This window comes from Neoarius graeffei, chromosome 25 (assembly GCF_027579695.1).
Source record: "Neoarius graeffei isolate fNeoGra1 chromosome 25, fNeoGra1.pri, whole genome shotgun sequence".
Taxonomy (NCBI): domain Eukaryota; kingdom Metazoa; phylum Chordata; class Actinopteri; order Siluriformes; family Ariidae; genus Neoarius; species Neoarius graeffei.
The window spans coordinates 47,562,678-47,584,379 of record NC_083593.1 but is presented as its reverse complement, the minus strand read 5'-3'; the positions used below and the strand labels follow the sequence as shown (position 1 = coordinate 47,584,379).

At 39.7% G+C, this 21,702-nt stretch overlaps 2 protein-coding genes across 4 annotated transcripts in view; one reads left to right on the top strand and one right to left on the bottom strand.

Moving 5' to 3' along the window:
• r3hcc1 (R3H domain and coiled-coil containing 1) overlaps nucleotides 1–21,702 on the top strand; it is a 108,476-nt gene that overhangs the window by 38,486 nt on the left and 48,288 nt on the right. For 2 of the 3 annotated variants that reach the window (XR_009651553.1, XM_060908790.1), the window contains one exon: nucleotides 19,377–21,335. The exons of the other annotated variant lie outside the window; for it this stretch is intronic. The gene's annotated coding sequence lies outside the window, so the exon portion shown is untranslated. Of the gene's footprint in view, nucleotides 1–19,376; nucleotides 21,336–21,702 lie in introns of those variants that run through there. 3 annotated transcript variants of the gene reach the window in all.
• Nucleotides 17,316–21,702, bottom strand: part of loxl2a (lysyl oxidase-like 2a) — a 107,216-nt gene continuing 102,829 nt past the window's right edge. Inside the window, exons 13-14 of the mRNA XM_060908786.1 lie at nucleotides 20,052–20,163; nucleotides 17,316–18,133 (exon numbers count right to left, since the gene is read on the bottom strand). Of these exons, the coding sequence (XP_060764769.1) occupies nucleotides 18,066–18,133; nucleotides 20,052–20,163 (180 nt within the window). The 3' untranslated portion in view covers nucleotides 17,316–18,065. The remainder of the gene's footprint in view (nucleotides 18,134–20,051; nucleotides 20,164–21,702) is intronic.

Here is a 21,702-nt window from a genome sequence, read left to right as displayed (position 1 = left end):
CAAAAAAGAAAACCTATCAATATTACAATTTATCCTCATAAACTGTATGTAAATGAGATGCTTTATGCTAAATTAGCCTCATTAATTATGCATGAAAGTAAAAAAAATTGAAATGCCTGGATTCTGCTGGGGGAAAACAATGTAGCACAGAAAATTTTGTCAAATTTTGGCAATTTAGTAACAAAAAATGTCCAATTCTGGAGTTCCAAAATCAGCTTTATTTCCAGGATTCGCACTTTTTTTCTTAAAAAAAACACCATTGTTTCTTGCTAAATGCCTATTGGTTTATACAAGCTCATTTCTCTGAAAAGAGCAATATCTGACACCTAAAACTGTCCATAAAAACTGAACCACTGGACCGATTTACCTGAGTTTTTAAATTAATCAGCATATTTCAAAGATTAATAATTTATCAGTTTTACATCTCTTGGCTATACTTCAAATTTCGGACAGAACTCCATACATAAGGTATCACGCTTGGTGCCATAGTCCTGGCATTCTGCCCATCAAAACATTTACACATATCATGAAATTTCATGGAGTTTGCATGTTCTCCCCGTGTCCGCGTGGGTTTCCTCCGGGTGCTCCGGTTTCCCCCACAGCCCAAAGACATGCAGGTTAGGTTAACTGGTGACTCTAAATTGACCGTAGGTGTGAATGTGAGTGTGAATGGTTGTCTGTGTCTATGTGTCGGCCCTGTGATGACCTGGCGACTTGTCCAGGGTGTACCCCGCCTTTCGCCCGTAGTCAGCTGGGATAGGCTCCAGCTTGCCTGCGACCCTGTAGAACAGGATAAAGCGGCTACAGATGATGAGATGAAATTTCATTCACTCGGGTAAAGTATAGGTGCAAAAGTGTACGTAAATATCATCTTACCTTGGAGACTAGCATGAAGGGATTGAGACAGTACAAAAGACCTGCAGATAAACACCACAGTCAGTCCACAACAGAGAAACACACACACACACACACACACACACACACACACACACACACACACACTTCTACAGCCTACATTCCAAACACTGCATTTGTGTCACTGCAATATCAAGTGAAGAAGAAATAAGAGCAAGAATCGCCATGGCAAAGAATACATTTACAAAGATCAATACATAGTTTTCGGCGGCACGGTGGTGTAGTGGTTAGCGCTGTCGCCTCACAGCAAGAAGGTCCTGGGTTCGAGCCCCGGGGCCGGCGAGGGCCCTTCTCTGTGGAGTTTGTATGTTCTCCCCGTGTCCGCGTGGGTTTCCTCCGGGTGCTCCGGTTTCCCCCACAGTCCAAAGACATGCAGGTTAGGTTAACTGGTGACTCTAAATTGACCGTAGGTGTGAATGTGAGTGTGAATGGTTGTCTGTGTCTATGTGTCAGCCCTGTGATGACCTGGCGACTTGTCCAGGGTGTACCCCGCCTTTCGCCCGTAGTCAGCTGGGATAGGCTCCAGCTTGCCTGCGACCCTGTAGAAGGATAAAGCGGCTAGAGATAATGAGATGAGATGAGATACATAGTTTTCACATGACGTCACAGAGTCGGGGATTCCCTAGTGGCGGCCATCTTGTGGGTCAAGCTTACCGTACGGGTCACTGAGCACACATTGTAACGCGCGAGTACAAAGTCTTCAAAAGAACCCAAGCAGGCTATTTAAAGCTAGCAATGGTGCACACCTGTTGCATTCACGGCTGTCGTAATAGGTCAGATGATGACGTCAAGCGGAGCTTTTATGGAATTCCCACTGTACGGGAGCACGAAGGCGAGCAAACAAAGAAACTCAGCATACAAAGGAGAAATCTATGGCTTGCGAGAATCAACCACAAGGATTATCAGCCTTCCAAACACAGCAAAGTCTGCTCCGATCATTTTATAAGTGGTAAGTTGTTTAAATAAACAATCAGTTGTGTTTAAGTTTGTTTTTGGAAACCAAAACATCGTGTAAACAATCTCTGGAGAATGCCTAACTGGAACCGCTGAGTGTATGTTTACATTGTAATGTACACTTAATATCACTCGTTTGTCACGTTTCTATTTGACACTTGTCACTTCACTCACGCAAGGGTCATTTTTGAAAAATTTTTAGGCCTATTCTGTATGATTTGATTTGTGTTTAATCAACCAGGGATGCAAACAGTGCGCCTTTTGGCAGATGCCGCCTTTTTCACGGCTGAATCGCGCAGATCTGATTTTTTTTTTTTTTAGGGGGGGCGTTGGAGTGTCTGATTATAATTTCAAAGTAAATTCTGTATTAAAATTACTAAATAAGCAAATCTGTTACAGTCCATGAAACAGGAAGTATAAGGATGAGAAAAAAACAGTTTAAATCAGAAAGCTGTGCACATTTGCGCAGCTTCACGCAAATGCACGCAGCTTTCCGATTTAAACTGTTTTTTTCTCACTTGTTTTTGTCACTTCACTCACGCAAGGGTCATTTCTGAAAAACATTTTAGGTCTATTCTGTATGATTTGATTTGTGTTTAATCAACCAGGGATGCAAACAGCTTGCATTAAAAAGTACAAATGTGCGCAGCTTTCCGATTTGAACTGTTTTTTTCTCATCCTTATACTTCCTATGTTTCATGGACTGTAACGGATTTGCTTATTTAGTAATTTTAATCCAGAATTTACTTTGAAATTATAATCAGACACTCCAACGCCCCCCCCTAAAAAAAAAAAAATCGGATCTGCACGATTCAGCCGTGAAAAAGGCGGCATCCGCCAAAAGGTGCGCTGTAGAATATATAAAGTTGTATATATCAGACAGCCTTTAAAGTTTGATGAAGTCAGTTTCAGGCTTTGGAGCAGGCTTTGGCAGTTTCAGGCTTTGGCAGCCCTGCATTGTCACTTGAAAATGCATCTTTGTCCACTTCGTAGGGGTCAATTCCCCCAATCAAGGCCAGTTTGGCTGCATACCGTTGTCGTGAGATGTCGTCTAATGTATCTATATACTTCTGTTTGTTTGATTTTGCCGACATTGATCTTTATTTTAGAAAACTGACTATATAACTTCATAAATTCGTCCGCGATAACGTAGCCGGTAATGGCGATGGTCCGTTTTGTTTGCCCCATAAGATGGCGGCTGGAGGGCGTTCCCTGGAATGCCGTGACATCAGTGAAAACTATGTATAGCAAGCAATCAATCAATCCATCAATATCCTTTATTTAACCAGGTAAAAAATTCATTGAGATTAAAACCTCTTTTCCAAGAGTGACCTGGTCAAGAGGGCAGCATAAACAATATTACAATAAAAATTATAACCATACAACAGACAAAAAAAATACACCTGGTGTAACACTACAGATGATTACAGATAAAATAGTATTCAGTTAAAATGCCATAAAAGCTCAAGGTTAAAAATTCCATTAAAAACATAAAATAGACATTTAAAAGCAAGTACATTGTACAACAGAGGTATTTTCTCTATCTTTAGAATGGGTTTAAATTCACCCAGGGTTATCAGCTTGGACCGTTTCAAGTCCCTTTGTAAATTGTTCCATGATGAAGGGAGCAGCATATTTAAAAGCCTTTTTTTTTTCAAAAACGTGTTCTCACTCCAGGGTAATTTGTAACGTGTTATTAGAACGCAGGCCGTGTCGATTTTGTTTCAGACACAAGTATAAAGGAGGAGCTAGCCCAAGAACAGATTTATAAACAAACATCAACCAGTGTGAAAGTCTGCGAACAGAGAGAGCGAGAGAGAAAGGAACTACTAACTAAAGGTCTGAGTATGATGTTAAAGAAAAGAATGGTACAAACGCTAATGTGCAGTGCATTTAGTCTGGCTAACGCGACTGCAAAGCTCTACGAGCTATTGGTCTGGCCAAGATATTAAGCCCAACCGTTTCCCAGAGCCCGTGGTTGACCCGCCTCCCTGAAATGCCTCAGTTTGCTACTGGTCGAAGCCAGAAAAGGCTGTGACGAAGCTTAAACCAATCACATCACTCTTTCCTCTGACGTATGTGACGCGACGGGGCTAACTGGTAGATTAAATTCTTACCGAAGCCGGTCGGGAGCAAGGCGAAAACGGCCTTCCTTTCAATAAATACTTCCAGGTCTGCTCTTTGCTCCGTTTTCAATGAGAACTTCCCGTTGAATGCTTTCAATACAGCATCTATGCGTAATAGATGCGGAAGCGTGAATGAAGCGCTTCCGGCATAAATTCTGTAAACAATCTATGGCTTCTGGTCGCAGTTCTACTACGTCAGCGCCTTGAACACGCTTCTACCCAGGGCCGTTGGAGATGCTCAAAGTTGATTGGTTCCCGATTTCTCGGGAGCTTGGAAGAGCTGGAGATAGCTTGCCTGGCCAGACTAAGCTCGCAACAGGCCCTCGTGTTGCGTCACGCTTAGGATGGGCGGGCCCAGGCTACAGTGCATTACTATTACTGCATGGTGCAGAGACTTGAACCTTGACAAAAGTAGACATAAAAAAGCTGGAGGCTTTTGATATGTGGGTTTGGAGACGAATGGAGCAAAGCAACTGCACAGAAAGGAAGACCAGTGAGAGGAAATGCTACATACAGTAGATGGAACTAGAACTATAATGAATGTGATAAATAGAAAGAAAAGGAAAAACTGGATGGGACATCTCCTAAGAGGAACCAGACTACTAAAAGACATGACTTAAGGTAGTATGACAAGCGAAAGACCCAGAGGATGGAAAAGATTTGGAATGTTGGATGTGATCAAGGAAAGGCAGCTACAGTGAAATGAAAAGGAAGGCAGAAGATAGAAAAGGATGGAGAGAATGGACGCAATGGACCTGCCATCTGGCAGAACACTAAAGAATATAAAGTTTGCCGTGTTTACAGTTACAGTACTATCGAATACAGCCTTGATGAACACAACTTGATTTAAAATTCTGACTCGGCAAAATCAAAACCATTCCTGAAACATGACTCACCCAGAAACACAAGGACTAACAGAAGCAAGTTCCAGTTTGCTCTCCAATTCACGTTCTCACTGACTTCACTGAAGGTTCTTATCTTATAGCTGCTGAACATTTTGAAGTCCTCAGGAAGGCTTTCGTAATAATACATGTCAACTTCTTCTATGTTATAATTTCCTTTGAACATCTCGGAAGTAATTACTGCAGGAAAAAACAAAAAACGCTGAGGTCTGGTTATTGTGATCAAGTGACACATAGTAATGACAACTCACTCATAGTGATCCTCATATTCTGATCATATCCTGTGATTGTATATCAAGCACAGTGTTTCTGTCTTGGGAAGTCTGGTGTCGTCCATACCAGAGGCTAGATGTGTCCCAACCAGAGACCAGTGTGTGCCTATACTTTAATCTTTAGTCAAAATACATAATGGTTTGAATGGCATTAAATACCATAGTGCAAACAAAGCGAATAGAAAGCCATATGATATTTGCACCAACTCAGGGATAGAGGATTTTACTGGGTTCATGAAGATGAAATGAAAGATGAAAAAAAACGACACTGAAACATAAAATGTTTCTTTAAATCATTGAGCACTTAAAGGAAGGGTTGGTCATTTTGGAGAAACCAGTAAATGCCCAGTCCGACAATACCAATAACTATAACTATACCTATAACCAGGGGCGCCGCCAGAAATTTTGGGCCCCATGAAAGATTAGAATTTTGGGCCCCCCAACTTTACCCACCCTCGTCACAATTGCACTATTGTCATTTATTTGACTTTTGATAGCCCATGGACCTTGAGTTTGTGACTTTATTACATTTTATGTATTAACCTACCAGGGACTAGATGAAAACTGGTCAGTGACTAATTCTGGTGCATTTACAATCACAAATGAAAATTCAAGATTTTGCCGCATGCCTTCTTGTGCTAGGACAATTGGTAGTGAAATGTGTGATGTGACTGCTAATAAATCATAGAAAAGGTTTTCTACCCAGCATCAAAATACCTATGGAAATCCCATGGATTGTTAAGTGTTAGGTAGAAAGCTGTGTGTACTGTTCTGCAAAAAGGGAATATGTTCAAAGCAAAGTGTGTCTAGACAGAAATTTGAGCGTAAGCAGAGTTAGACTATGGGTTGCCCCTCCATGGACCAGGAATTTTTTACCTTGTTTTCTAATTTACACTTTTATGTTTGACCAGTAGATGGCAGTATAAGCCCAGACATATTCAGGCCAATATAAGCCCATACATAAAAAGAAAAAAGGAAATAAAATGGTGAATGATGCAGCAGTTATTATTGAGTTGACTGTAAATAAACATAACCAACATTATTTAACACACTGCTTTGAACTCTTCTTCATTCAAGTGTGCAAAATTGGGCTACTTAGTATGGAGTTCATTCGTTGATCAATTACGTACGTATTTCTTCATATGTTGTAACCTCTGTCCCTCTTTTATGTGTGCTGCGCTTTCTCCAGCTCCTCAATTTGAAACCAATGGTTTAGAACGTGTGAACATTCCACACACATAACCATGTCAAACACTTGACTGGTGTCCGTTATTAGCAACACTTTAATCTAGCAAACTGTATATGGCGCTCGCTCATTAAAAACTTCAATCCTAAAGCATTTATGGGTTGTATTTCTGCTTACCTCCTTCTCCAAAGGGGGGTTCAGTGGTTTGGTAGGGCGGAGGTCCCCCTGAGGCTGAATCTGTGCATATTTAGGGCACCCCATTAGTTATGAAACTGGTTATTAGCACTAGCACCAGCATAACGTAATATTTCATCTTGTTTATCACACAAGTCAGTTCAGTTATTAAAATGGAAAAAATGTCACTGTACAAACTGTAAAAGTGTTCTCTTGATCGGCTAATCCAACCACGTTCATACTGTTCATTTACCATCCGCTAATATTTTGAACACACGTGAGCGATAGCTACGTGACCAATTGCCTGCCTCTCCGGTCCCTCTCAGCTTTCAGCTGCCTTTCTTTACGTTTTTGACAGCCACTCTTCATATTTAGCGATCATAGACTGTACGCACTCCACTGCTGGCTGGCTGGCTGCTGCACCGCGACACAGCAGCAAGTAGCGTTGCACTGATCAGCACACAGATTTAACGCATTGCGTTTCTACCAGAACTGGACCGTACCATTTTGCAAAAGGGGGAGGGTTAAATGACAATATGTTGAAGAACTCAAGAAATAGACAACCTTGTTCAATTAGCTCATTTTACCAGATGGAATATTGCATTGTTGTTATTTCAAAAGTCTTATTAAAATCATTAAAAGCATATTATCAGCCCCTTAAAGGGCCCCATGGCAGTGCTGGGCCCCTAGAATTGTTCGAACCTTTCCCCCCCTGGCGGCGCCCATGCCTATAACTACAACTATAACAATAACTATAAATAAATCAGTCCCCTGCAGTTTATGTGGTCGGTGCTCACACCAGACTGATAACGATACCTCTAGTCCAGACCCGGGTTTATCCGTATCGGCGAGATTGGTTCTGGAGCGATTTTTCCAGGCCTGGACCTGATCCAATAAAACATCTAACCAATCAGGTAATTGTTTACATGTGACATTGTCTGAGCACGTGCTATTTTTCCCCGAGCATCTTTGTACATCCTTGTTGTATCATGAAGTCACGGAATATGGATTCATGGAAAAATAAAAAATACAATACAAAGCACGGCTCTTTTATTCACAGATATGTGATTTTTCATGAAATATCAATTGTAAATTAATAAACATATAAATGCAGGTAAGATATTTTAATTATGAACTTTGGCAGTCCAAACATTTAATTGTTTTTGACTTCTTAATTTTTTTATCCGTGATGCATCATCCGTATAAAATCGGTAAACAATCTGTAATATACTGAAACGTCCGTGACCAATCCGTAAATTATTAGCATCCATATTAAAATCTGTAACCACTCTGTATTTTGTATCCTTTTTTATTATATTTCCGTAGTCTGTGACTTATCCATATTATATCAACCACTGAAGTGTGTGCATGGGTTGTTTTGAAGTCCAAGCTGGACAGTATGACCTGGAATAATGTGTTACTATGTGGAAAAAACTTCCATGGCTATTCCATGCATTTATTTCCCTGAGTGGCAGGACCAAGCGATATTATAGTCAGGATTATAGTTGTGGTGTTTCTGCTCCAGACTGGAACTGAATTCAGGCAGAGGGATAGTCAGAGTTGTAGTTATAGGTGTAGTTATAGTTATTGGTGTTGTGGGACCGGGCCCTAAGAGTAAGCTAGATTTTAAAGCATCCAACCAAGAAATCCATCCTCCTCCCTTCAGCCCTTCTTCTAAACAAAACACATGAACGCGCACTGCCTGACTACTGCTGGAGGATGAGTCCATGAGAAAGAGAGCGTTGTAGGGAGGAGCTTAACTCACTAGCTAAGTTATCATATCTGTCATTGTCATACCTCATGTCTCGTTCAGATGTAAGAAAACACCTAACATTACCATAATCAATGTAAACAATGATTTGTACAGTATTCACAGCAGTTGATTAGCTTGCTAGCTTGAGCAATTATACCAGATCTGCCTAGCTTTGTAGAAGACTCCGGTCACTCGCAATGAGTGTAGGCAGGTACGCCATCCAATCATTTCACTCGGACCCAAAGAAGTGATCAGTCGGGCTTTTTACAGCTCTCCAACTACTGTAATGATAGCTCGCCCTGTGATGACCTGGCGACTTGTCCAGGGTGTACCCCGCCTTTCGCCCATAGTCAGCTGGGATAGGCTCCAGCTTGCCTGCGACCCTGTAGAACAGGATAAAGCGGCTAGAAATAATGAGATGAGATAATAAAAATACTGATAAAATAAAAGACCTTCCCTGCCTTTAAATCCACCACAAAAAGGACTTTTGAACTTGAAATACGGCACAGCTCATGGAAAATACAGCCTGATGTTCTTGTGATACTTTACCTTTACTTTGGTCACTAACCTGGAACTGGAACTGTTACTGAAACCAGTAACAACTGTTGTAAAATGTTCAGAGAAAAGTCAACACGGAATCGGAACGCCTGGTACACCTGGCCTTATGTCATCACTGTTTATGTAACGTCACAGAACACTTCTATGACATCACAGACCTGCACAACAGGAAAGGGGGAGGGGCTTCTGAGCATCTGGAGGCCCTAAGAGGAGGGAAAACAACTGAATAATAAGAAACAATTACTTCTCTAATCAGATCATTTCTTCATTGCTTGTGGATTGTGGATCACCTGAGCTGTGATTCCGTTTAAAGCTAACAGGCTACTGTTGCCATAGCTACTGTTTATAAGCTAGTATAGCCTAGTGTCCCTCATCGAAAAGAAGTATACTTCAAGTTCATTTTATTAAGTATACTTAAGTAAAGTTAATTTCCTTAGGTATACTTTTGTGTACCAAGTGTACCAATATCAATGTACTTATAGTATACTTGTAAGTAAACTAATCTAATACTTCTTGGGACTAAATTGGCCCACTTTTATTTAATAAAAAGTATACTTAGTAAACCACAAGTAAACTTATATACTAATAGTTTACTAGTTCTATACTTGTAGTCCACTCATTAGTTTACAAAAGCATACTTCATAGTATACTGGAAATACAGTATACTATGAGTTTACTTGTTTTATACAACCCCGATTCCAAAAAAGTTGGGACAACGTACAAATTGTAAATAAAAATGGAATGCAATGATGTGGAAGTTTCAAAATTCCATATTTTATTCAGAATAGAACATAGATGACATATCAAATGTTTAAACTGAGAAAATGTATCATTTAAAGAGAAAAATTAGATGATTTTAAATTTCATGACAACAACACATCTCAAAAAAGTTGGGACAAGGCCATGTTTAGCACTGTGAGACATCCCCTTTTCTCTTTACAACAGTCTGTAAACGTCTGGGGACTGAGGAGACAAGTTGCTCAAGTTTAGGGATAGGAATGTTAACCCATTCTTGTCTAATGTAGGATTCTAGTTGCTCAACTGTCTTAGGTCTTTTTTGTCGTATCTTCCGTTTTATGATGTGCCAAATGTTTTCTGTGGGTGAAAGATCTGGACTGCAGTCTGGCCAGTTCAGTACCCGGACCCTTCTTCTACGCAGCCATGATGCTGGAATTGATGCAGTATGTGGTTTGGCATTGTCATGTTGGAAAATGCAAGGTCTTCCCTGAAAGAGACGTCGTCTGGATGGGAGCATATGTTGCTCTAGAACCTGGATATACCTTTCAGCATTGATGGTGTCTTTCCAGATGTGTAAGCTGCCCATGCCACACGCACTAATGCAACCCCATACCATCAGAGATGCAGGCTTCTGAACTGAGCGCTGATAACAACTTGGGTCGTCCTTCTCCTCTTTAGTCCGAATGACACGGCGTCCCTGATTTCCATAAAGAACTTCAAATTTTGATTCGTCTGACCACAGAACAGTTTTCCACTTTGCCACAGTCCATTTTAAATGAGCCTTGGCCCAGAGAAGACGTCCGCGCTTCTGGATCATGTTTAGATACGGCTTCTTCTTTGAACTATAGAGTTTTAGCTGGCAACGGCGGATGGCACGGTGAATTGTGTTCACAGATGATGTTCTCTGGAAATATTCCTGAGCCCATTTTGTGATTTCCAATACAGAAGCATGCCTGTATGTGATGCAGTGCCGTCGAAGGGCCCGAAGATCACGGGCACCCAGTATGGTTTTCCGGCCTTGACCCTTACGCACAGAGATTCTTCCAGATTCTCTGAATCTTTTGATGATATTATGCACTGTAGATGATGATATGTTCAAACTCTTTGCAATTTTACACTGTCGAACTCCTTTCTGATATTGCTCCACTATTTGTCGGCGCAGAATTAGGGGGATTGGTGATCCTCTTCCCATCTTTACTTCTGAGAGCCGCTGCCACTCCAAGATGCTCTTTTTATACCCAGTCATGTTAATGACCTATTGCCAATTGACCTAATGAGTTGCAATTTGGTCCTCCAGCTGTTCCTTTTTTGTACCTTTAACTTTTCCAGCCTCTTATTGCCCCTGTCCCAACTTTTTTGAGATGTGTTGCTGTCATGAAATTTCAAATGAGCCAATATTTGGCATGAAATTTCAAAATGTCTCACTTTCGACATTTGATATGTTGTCTATGTTCTATTGTGAATACAATATCAGTTTTTGAGATTTGTAAATTATTGCATTCCGTTTTTATTTACAATTTGTACTTTGTCCCAACTTTTTTGGAATCGGGGTTGTACTTCTAGTCCACTTTTTAGTTTACTAAAGTATACTTTGTAGTATACTGGAAGTACACCGTACTATTGGCTTACTCGTTACACACTTCTAGTCCACTCTTTAGTTTACAAAATCATACTTCATAGTATACTGGAAATATACTATGAGTTTACTTGTTTTATACTTCTAGTCCACTTTTTAGTTTACTAAAGCATACTTTGTAGTATACTGGAAATATACTATTGGTTTACTCGTTACACACTTCTAGTCCACTTTTTAGTTTATAAAAGTATACTTTATAGCACATTGGAAATATACTATTAGTTACTGGTTATATACATCTAGTCCACTTTGTAGTTTTGAAGTATACTGAAGTTACCCTTCTAGGTATACTATTAGTTTTCTAGCCCGAACACTTACCTCATGCACACTACCAGTAGACAACTTAAGTGTTTTGTACCTTAAGTTACAATGAAGTTATAAAGGTAAGAATTCACAAAATAGCAGATACTCAGGATTAAGAACATATTCATTTTCTTTAAAAATCAAAATTTAAAGCAACATTGTATTAAATACCAAAGTATAAAAACATGGCAATGACAACTGAAATTGACATCCAAGCTCTAAAGAAATAGAAATAAATAAAAAATTTAATTATCCCACTCAGGAGAAAAAAAAAACTTATATGGAACCACAGACATACCTAAGAGTCAACAATGCTGAAGCACAACTACAGGGCAAGTACACTTAGACATAAGGCACAAATATTTTAATACTTTATTCCACTTTTGTTAAGTATATCTTGATCAGAAGTTTAAGTATAAGCTTAATATACTTAGACTTTTCTATATACTTTTCAGTATAAGCCAAGTATACTTATGTATAACTTTATTAAGTATATCTCTGATAAGTAAATAAAAAGTAAACTAAAAGCATGCTCTTATTTTTAGTTTAAAAGAAGTATACTAGAAGCACACTTGAATAAATTTCTTTTTTGTAAGGGGTGTTAGCCTAGCACTGCACTCACTGTAGTAGTCATTAACTTTTTCCATTTTAATTCCATAAGAAAGCAGATAAACTGACTAAAACCAGTGAATTAACATTAATTTCTTCGGCTGTGTTTGTAAATAACCCCCTCGGACACAAGGAAAAATGCTGTGGAGCTTCATGTATACAGTGGTGCTTGAAAGTTTGTGAACCCTTTAGAATTTTCTATATTTCTGCATAAATATGACCTAAAACATCATCAGATTTTCACACAAGTCCTAAAAGTAGATAAAGAGAACCCAGTTAAACAAATGAGACAAAAATATTATACTTGGTCTTTTATTTATTGAGGAAAATGATCCAATATTACATATCTGTGAGTGGCAAAAGTATGTGAACCTTTGCTTTCAGTATCTGGTGTGACCCCCTTGTGCAGCAATAACTGCAACTAAACATTTCCGGTAATTGTTGATCAGTCCTGCACACCGGCTTGGAGGAATTTTAGCCCATTCCTCCATACAGAACAGCTTCAACTCTGGGATGTTGGTGGGTTTCCTCACATGAACTGCTCGCTTCAGGTCCTTCCACAACATTTCGATTGGATTAAGGTCAGGACTTTGACTTGGCCATTCCAAAACATTAACTTTATTCATCTTTAACCATTCTTTGGTAGAATGACTTGTGTGCTTAGGGTCGCTGTCTTGCTGCATGACCCACCTTCTATTGAGATTCAGTTCATGGACAGACGCCCTGACATTTTCCTTTAGAATTCGCTGGTATAATTCAGAATTCATTGTTCCATCAATGATGGCAAGCCATCCTGGCCCAGATGCAGCAAAACAGGCCCAAACCATGATACTACCACCACCATGTTTCACAGATGGGATAAGGTTCTTATGCTGGAATGCAGTGTCTTCCTTTCTCCAAACATAACGCTTCTCATTTAAACCAAAAAGTTCTATTTTGGTCTTAGCTGTCCACAAAACATTTATCCAATAGCCTTCTGGCTTGTCCACGTGATCTTTAGCAAACTGCAGATGAGCAGCAATGTTCTTTTTGGAGAGCAGTGGCTTTCGCCGTGCAACCCTGCCATGCACACCATTGTTGTTCAGTGTTCTCCTGATGGTGGACTCATGAACATTAACATTAGCCAATGTGAGAGAGGCCTTCAGTTGCTTAGAAGTTACCCTGGGGTCCTTTGTGACCTCGCCGACTATTACACGCCTTGCTCTTGGAGTGATCTTTGTTGGTCGACCACTCCTGGGGAGAGTAACAATGGTCTTGAATTTCCTCCATTGGTACACAGTCTGTCTGACTGTGGATTGGTGGAGTCCAAACTCTTTAGAGATAATTTTGTAACCTTTTCCAGCCTGATGAGCATCAACAACGCTTTTTCTAAAGTCCTCAGAAATCTCCTTTGTTCATGCCATGATACACTTCCACAAACATGTGTTGTGAAGATCAGACTTTGATAGATCCCTGTTCTTTAAATAAAACAGGGTGCCCACTCACACCTGATTGTCATCCCATTGATTGAAAACACCTGACTCTAATTTCACCCTCAAATGAACTGCTCAATCCTAGAGGTTCACATACTTTTGTCACTCACAGATATGTAATATTGGATCATTTTCCTCAATAAATAAATAATCAAGTATAATATTTTTGTCTCATTTGTTTAACTAGGTTCTCTTTATCTACTTTTAGGACTTGTGTTAAAATCTGATTATGTTTTAGGTCATATTTTTGCAGAAATATGGAAAATTCTAAAGGGTTCACAAACTTTCAAGCACCACTGTACATTTGTACACATTATGTCCAAAGGGGTTAAATTTGAATGCTTCATGATCACTACTTCTTCCTGATTTTCTGAAGTTAGTTAAATGTGTTTATCTAATTTATTTAGTTTATGTTCTTTTCGCACCATAAGGTTGTATCAGAGACTGCCTGGTATATTAATATTTTCACTATGAAAGTAAAATGTTGGTGTTTTTTTGTTGTGGCTACTTCCTCATAGAGGCGAAGCGAGGCAGTGGCCACTATGTCATCGTGTTGTAAGAATGTAAGAATGAGTGTAACAATAGCGCACTATGCATGCGCATACACATAAGCATTACAATCACCAGAACGGCGACTCATGATCTCGTGATACGAACAGTTGATCTCGCGTTATCAAAGGCACACAAGAACGAGTGGTGAAGCCACTATGTCATTGTGTTGTATAAATGTAAGAAAGAGTGTAACGATAGCGAAACTTCGTAACCAATCAGCACTCATCTTGATCAAGTTTGATTACCCGTTCTACTTCTTGATAAACTTCAGAACCAATCAGAACCAGACATGAAATAAGAGAAACGTCATTATAACTTCGTAGTATCGGAATAATCGGTAGATAAAAAGATAAACGAAATTCACCTCGTGGTTCGCCAAGGCTACCGATTCGATATCAAGTAAGTGGTGTTTATTTTAAGAAAATGTGCTTTTTAATTATCACATCTTTTGTTTGGTCCTTCTGAAAGGTCAAATGAAAGGCTTTGTATGTTTTAAAAAATTTTTTTTAGCATTTTGGCAGATATATTGAAAAGCCGATATCAAACTTCTGCTATTCGCTTTCATTTTTTTATTTTATTTTTGAGTCTTTGCACTACATTTGTGAAACAAAATGTGCTCATTAGTACTAAATAATGCTTCTAAGACAAGTCATGAACAAGTGGTTTCTTACTATTTTGAAAATAGATCTAGTTCACAGCACTGGATTTTGAACAAAACACAGTAAACAAAATTGGTAACCAAAATACTGCAAGCCCTGATGGTGGTAGGATCCATATTCAGAAACAAAACTCAGAACAATGACTCATAAATATGTTTTTATTGTAGAAAACAAGGCACAATGTGAATCGTACATTCAACAGTAAACACATCGGGATGCGTTAACCACTCGAATGGCTGTAAACACCCTCGTAAAACGGAGGGCACAAGTTCACAAAACAGCAACAAGTTTTTAGTTCCACATCGTTTGATTTATAATTAACAACAACAACAAAAAAAATCCCTGACTGATAGGAATAAATTACATGGCATGGCATGCTCGATGAATTGTCTATTAAGCCATAGAAGCTGACTGAATGGAAAATGGTACCTTTGCTGATCAGCTGTTCTTATAAAACCTGCAGAATTTTATAAAAACATGCAATACAAGCTGTAAATATGAACATAATATGCAAAAGCGCTACATATTTCTTGTGGCATGGGATTAGCATGGCGTAATGGAATTCGAGTACAGAAATTAGTTTGACATTACAGTTTGTTTTCAAGTAGGCATGTGATAGGTTCAAAATTGGAATCAATCTTGATTGGTTCATGGATTAACAAAAGGTGTTCATAATTAGCTAGCTTAACGGGCAGCATGCCTAACAAGCTAGCTAAAGCTTAACAGTTAGCTGTGGTTGTGAGGTTTTGCTGTAAAAGCTAACTTTGTTTATACATGCTGCACATTAAGACGTGATAGTTTTGTTGTTGGCGTTGTTTTCGAAAATAGTTGACGATAATCCCATTATGCTTATGAAATAATTACTGCGATATTAGCACATGCCTAATTTCAAGTGATCCTCATATTCAGTACAGTGTCCTAATTTGAAGGGAGTGAGCGGAAAGTAATGATTGTGAACCTTGAGGGAAACGTCTTGTAGATGTAAACATTGCACCACCATTACAGCTACCTGAGCAGAACTCACGATTTATTTATTTGCACCGGAGCTATACAGTAAGTCTAATCAGTGAACAAGTAAGGAAAGATTTCTGTATGTTCACATGGAATAAAGGTGAAACACGATTATTTTGTGCTTATCGAGCTAATTGCTGTGGCTAAGAATTAGCTAGCTAGTAACAGTCTTTTATATCTCATCTCATCTCATTATCTCTAGCCGCTTTATCCTTCTACAGGGTCGCAGGCAAGCTGGAGCCTATCCCAGCTGACTACGGGCGAAAGGCGGGGTACACCCTGGACAAGTCGCCAGGTCATCACAGGGCTGACACATAGACACAGACAACCATTCACATTCACATGGTCAATTTAGAGTCACCAGTTAACCTAACCTGCATGTCTTTGGACTGTGGGGGAAACCGGAGCACCCGGAGGAAACCCACGCGGACACGGGGAGAACATGCAAACTCCACACAGAAAGGCCCTCGCCGGCCCCGGGGCTCGAACCCGGACCTTCTTGCTGTGAGGCGACAGCGCTAATCACTACACCACCGTGCCACCCAGTCTTTTATATAAACAGCATAAAAGTCAGCTATGTTGTGAAATTATTTGTGTCTTTTTTTAAACTTTCAACAGGTTGAATAAGACAGTAGTGGTCTGTTCATCTGGAGTCTTCTCTTAAACACGATGAAAACAGAATAATATTTGAGTGGAGCATTATAATGGCTAGCTATTTAGCGGCGAGTTTTGTGTTTAGTGCATGTTTTAATCATTACATTCACCTCAAATGATTTTATCAAGTTTATCAGCATCTCAAACAGACTTGATATGGTTTCCGACACTGTATTATAGACTAATACCGATAACATTTAGATAAACTGAAACACTAAAATCATTGTAAACTAGAAGGAAACTTGATAGGTTGTGTACCTCCACCAAGCCACATATTATCAACATCAAAATCAAATCACCTGAATCCAGGATAATACTAAAGCCGTCCACCAATTTCATCCAAATCCGTTCACTACTTTTTGAGTTACATTGGGAACAGACAAAAAAATCTTGGCTCCACATACATATCTGGATCCTGGCTAAGTATACATATCTGGATTTGCATCAAAATCTGATCAATTGTTCCTTGGCCCATGACCCACCTTTCCACCAAATTTCATCCAAATCCATTTAATACTTTTTAAGTTACATTGGGAACAGACAAAAAAGAAAAGAAAATCCTTGATTCGCATACATATGTATGTGGATACAGGATCTGGATATGTATGCGAATCAAGGATTTTCTTTTCTTTTTTTTTTGTCTGTTCCCAATGTAACTCAAAAAGTATTAAATGGATTTGGATGAAATTTGGTGGAAAGGTGGGTCATGGGCCAAGGAACAATTGTTCAGATTTTGATGCAAATCCAGATATGTACGCTTCGCCAGGATATCTGGATATGTAGATCCTGGCTAAGCGTACATATCTGGATTTGCATCAAAATCTAGTTAATTGTTCCTTGGCCCATGGCCCACCTTTCCACCAAATTTCATCCAGATCCGTTCACTACTTTTTGAGTTACATTGGGAACAAACAACCAAACAAACATATGGACACAAAAACATAACCTCCTCCAACCAAGTTGACAGAGGTAAAACATTGGAATTGTATGTTAGAACTGATCCTGCTGATGATATCAGATACATAATTTATTCAAACACTTTGCATCATGCTTCCCTTACTTGTTAGCTACATTAGCAGTAAAGATCCAGTACAAAACAAAAGAAGCAAATATATCTTGTTTGATTGATGACATCTAGCATTAAAGTGAACAACTGTGGCCAGTTTACATTTTGCATGAACTTTAAAATGCATCAAACCTCTTTGGTCAGTCTGAGAAGTTAAGACACCACTATGCCAAAAACATTCTATCAAAAATAAACAAATCTATTACATACTAAACCAACAGGCATTTTGGAGCTCATTATTTTACCCTGCTACATTCCATACTACAGTAAATGATTCTTTATTGATGAGAAGCTGGGTTTCCTGTGCTGTTCTCTATTGGCTGTGTGTGTCGTTTGTGATACAGGTATAGAGCTGTAATGAAGGTGGAATGTAATGATAGATGTATCTTCTAGAAGTAAACAAAGTAATGACAGGTGCAGGATGGTCACATCAGCGTCCCTCTTCTAGTGGTTGGTTCTCGTGTTAGAAGTCTGACTGGGCTCCACTCCAGTCTTCACTTTCCTCTCTTTGGCTTCTTGATTTTCCTACCTACGCTGAAGCTGATTGGTCATTATTCCTGTAAATTCATCAACATCTGAACTTCGGGAGCCACCTGCAGGAATGACGGAATCACAATTTGTGGCTAGAGGTTTTGGTATAATATGTGAAAAAAAATTTTTTTTAAATGTTTATAGATAGACTTGGTAATAAGGTTCTATCTAGCAGCAATCATCATCATCCAGGATGAACCCTACTACTTAACATTCTGCTTAGCCGCTATTTCGGAGACTTTTAGCTGTAGATGTTTTACATAAAGTATGCTCCATGAGAGTAGTAAAAACTGAGTGCACTAAACAGGTACAGTACTGGACACACTGGTTTTATCTCATCTCATTATCTCTAGCCGCTTTATCCTGTTCTACAGGGTCGCAGGCAAGCTGGAGCCTATCCCAGCTGACTACGGGCGAAAGGCGGGGTACACCCTGGACAAGTCGCCAGGTCATCACAGGGCTGACACATAGACACAGACAACCATTCACACTCACATTCACACCTACGGTCAATTTAGAGTCACCAGTTAACCTAACCTGCATGTCTTTGGACTGTGGGGGAAACTGGAGCACCCAGAAGAAACCCACACGGACATGGAGAGAACATGCAAACTCCGCACAGAAAGGCCCTCACCAGCCACGGGGCTCAAACCCGAACCTTCTTGCTGTGAGGCGACAGCGCTAACCACTACACCACCATGCCGCCCACTGGTTTTATATTCTAGCAAATTAGAAAGTCTTCAGTGCTAAAATTGTGTCTTACATGAGACAACATTAGCACGAAATATTACTGATATTAGCTAGCAACATGCAGTTGTAGCTATTAGTTATCCTTTATTTAATAACATTGTATGGCAAACTGAACTACAACTTATTTTCCTATTTTCTTCATACTCATGTACATACTTTAATTAACGTCAATCACCTGTAAATTACCAGATGTGTTCATGGCACAGCTGATGTACGTTTACTGACACAGACGAAAGTCCATAAAAGGCAAAACTCATGCAGAGCTTGAAAATAAAAAAAAACAAAATGACAACAAAACAGCGAAAGAGTGCTTCTTAAATGCGATATGTGCTAAATAGTCCAGTAATGCAGCTCAGCCACTGCATCAGCTAGTGCATTTTCTAAATGTCTCAGAATTTTGATTAAGTAAATTTGAAGTAGCTTTAAAAACTGTAGGATTCTGGATCGTCAAAACTTTCTTTTTGGGCTAAAAGTTACAAAATGAAATAACTCAGACTTTTACAGCACGTTTTCTGGAAATTTGATCTTCTTTTTCTTCTTGTTTTTCTACCGTAGCTGATCCTGTTCGGGGGTCGCCACAGCAGATCTGTTCCGCATATTTGATTTGGTTTTATACTGGATCCCTTTCCTGATGCAACCCTCCTCAATCTATTCAGGCTTGGGACTAGCACTAAGCATGCGCTGGCTTGTACAACCCCAGTGGCTGGGTATGTTACCTAATCTGCATGTCTTTGAACTGTGGGAAGAAACCAGAGCACCCAGAGGAAACCCACACAGACATGGGGAGGAACTCCACACAGAAAGGCCCCTGTTAGCTATGAGGTTCGAACCTGGAACCTTCTTGCTGTGCTAACTACAACCAGTGTTGCCAGATTGGGCGGTTTTAAGTGCATTTTGGTGGGTTTTGAACATATTTTGGGATGGAAAATTTCAGCAGTATCTGGCAACACTGACTACAACAGTGCTAACCACTGCACCACCGTGCCACCCTTTATGGAAATTTGACGAATGAATGGAAAAATATTACTAAATACAGAAGGAGTAAATGGTGTGCGCTTGGTACGGTATCCTTGGGATGGAAACACAACCACAAACATCAGGCAACTCACTACTGCACTGTGCTCCTCATCTGTTCTGTACGTCTTACCATAAAAGAAATGACAGTAATTGATGAACAGATAATTGGACAGGAATTGGATTGGAGCTGCACAGCGCTGACAGAAACCTCACCTGTTTGGCAGTTATAGGACCAGATCCGATATCCATCATAGCGACATTTACATCTCAGGATGTTATTGGTGTAATCAGACTCAGCTACTTCATAATTAGGGTTAATTACAACCTGTCAGAGAGAGAGAGAGAGAGTTAACATTAACAATTAGCCGTTGTAAACAGTTTTAAGATGGATACTATTGACTGCAAAAGTTTATACACCCTTAGGACAAAGAACTAAACCAGACAGTTATGTTAACAGTCTTCAGATTCATTATCACATGCAACAGAAATAAGAAACAAATGGTATTGTAAACAGTTATTCCATGAAATCAAGTCGTACATGAGCAGATAGCCGACGAGGCACGTAGCACCGAGTCGGCTATAAGCCGTGTACGATGAGATTGAGTGGAATAACTGTTTTATTCTATCCACATTCACTGGATTTTGAGAAACAGCATTTTTATTTTTTGCAAACTTGATAAATAAATAACTTTATATAAGACGTCCGACAAAATAATTTCTGCTTAGAATGTAAACAAACCGGTGAAATGACAGGAGCAATTTGTGAAAAAAATGCTATAATGGAGTAGGTTTCAGGGAATGTACTGGTGCAGCAACAACTCTGAGACAAAATAACTTTGTAATATAAAGCTTCAAACTGTCAGTGTACCTTAAAAACTCTAAGCAATAACATCTTTGTAGTGTCCATGTTGTTTCACCACTCCGAATTAACCGCGTATAAATACACTGAAGTCAGAAGAACAACTTCACAACTCGGGAAATGGGACCATCCGAGGAGCACATGAATGCAGAATAGGTTACAGTGTTTAGCTAGCTAGCTTTGTTAGCTACTGAAGAAATGCTAGTACTGGTGCAACACCAGCTCACTTAATATCCTGTTTTTACTTTATTGCCTCTACCTACTTTGCTAGAGGAAGTTGTTTTCGCCTCTGTTTGTTTGTTTATTTGCCTGTTCCCAACGTAACCCAAAAAGTAGTGAATGGATTTTGATGAAATTTGGAGGAAAGCTGCGCCATGGGCCAAGGAACAATTGATTAGATTTTGATGCATATCCAGATATGTTGCTTGGTGGGGGTATGCGCTCGACTGAGTGCCCTTCTAGTTATTACTTTAATTCACAGAGTGAGGAAGGCTAACTATCAAGCTAACAGTACTTAACAGCTAATGCTTTGAAGCTATTAGCTAGTCAGCTAACTTTGTTGTACCTCTATCTAGCTTGCTTATTATGGTGTTAATGGAAGCTAATTAGTTTAGTGAATAGTTATTTAGCTTTTGTAATGATTATAAAAATATTTGGGGCGGCACGGTGGTGTAGTAGTTAGCGCTGTCGCCTCACAGCAAGAAGGTCCGGGTTCGAGCCCCGTGGCCGACGAGGGCCTTTCTGTGTGGAGTTTGCATGTTCTCCCCGTGTCCGCGTGGGTTTCCTCCGGGTGCTCCGGTTTCCCCCACAGTCCAAAGACATGCAGGTTAGGTTAACTGGTGACTCTAAATTGACCGTAGGTGTGAATGTGAGTGTGAATGGTTGTCTGTGTCTATGTGTCAGCCCTGTGATGACCTGGCGACTTGTCCAGGGTGTACCCCGCCTTTCGCCCGTAGTCAGCTGGGATAGGCTCCAGCTTGCCTGCGACCCTGTAGAAGGATAAAG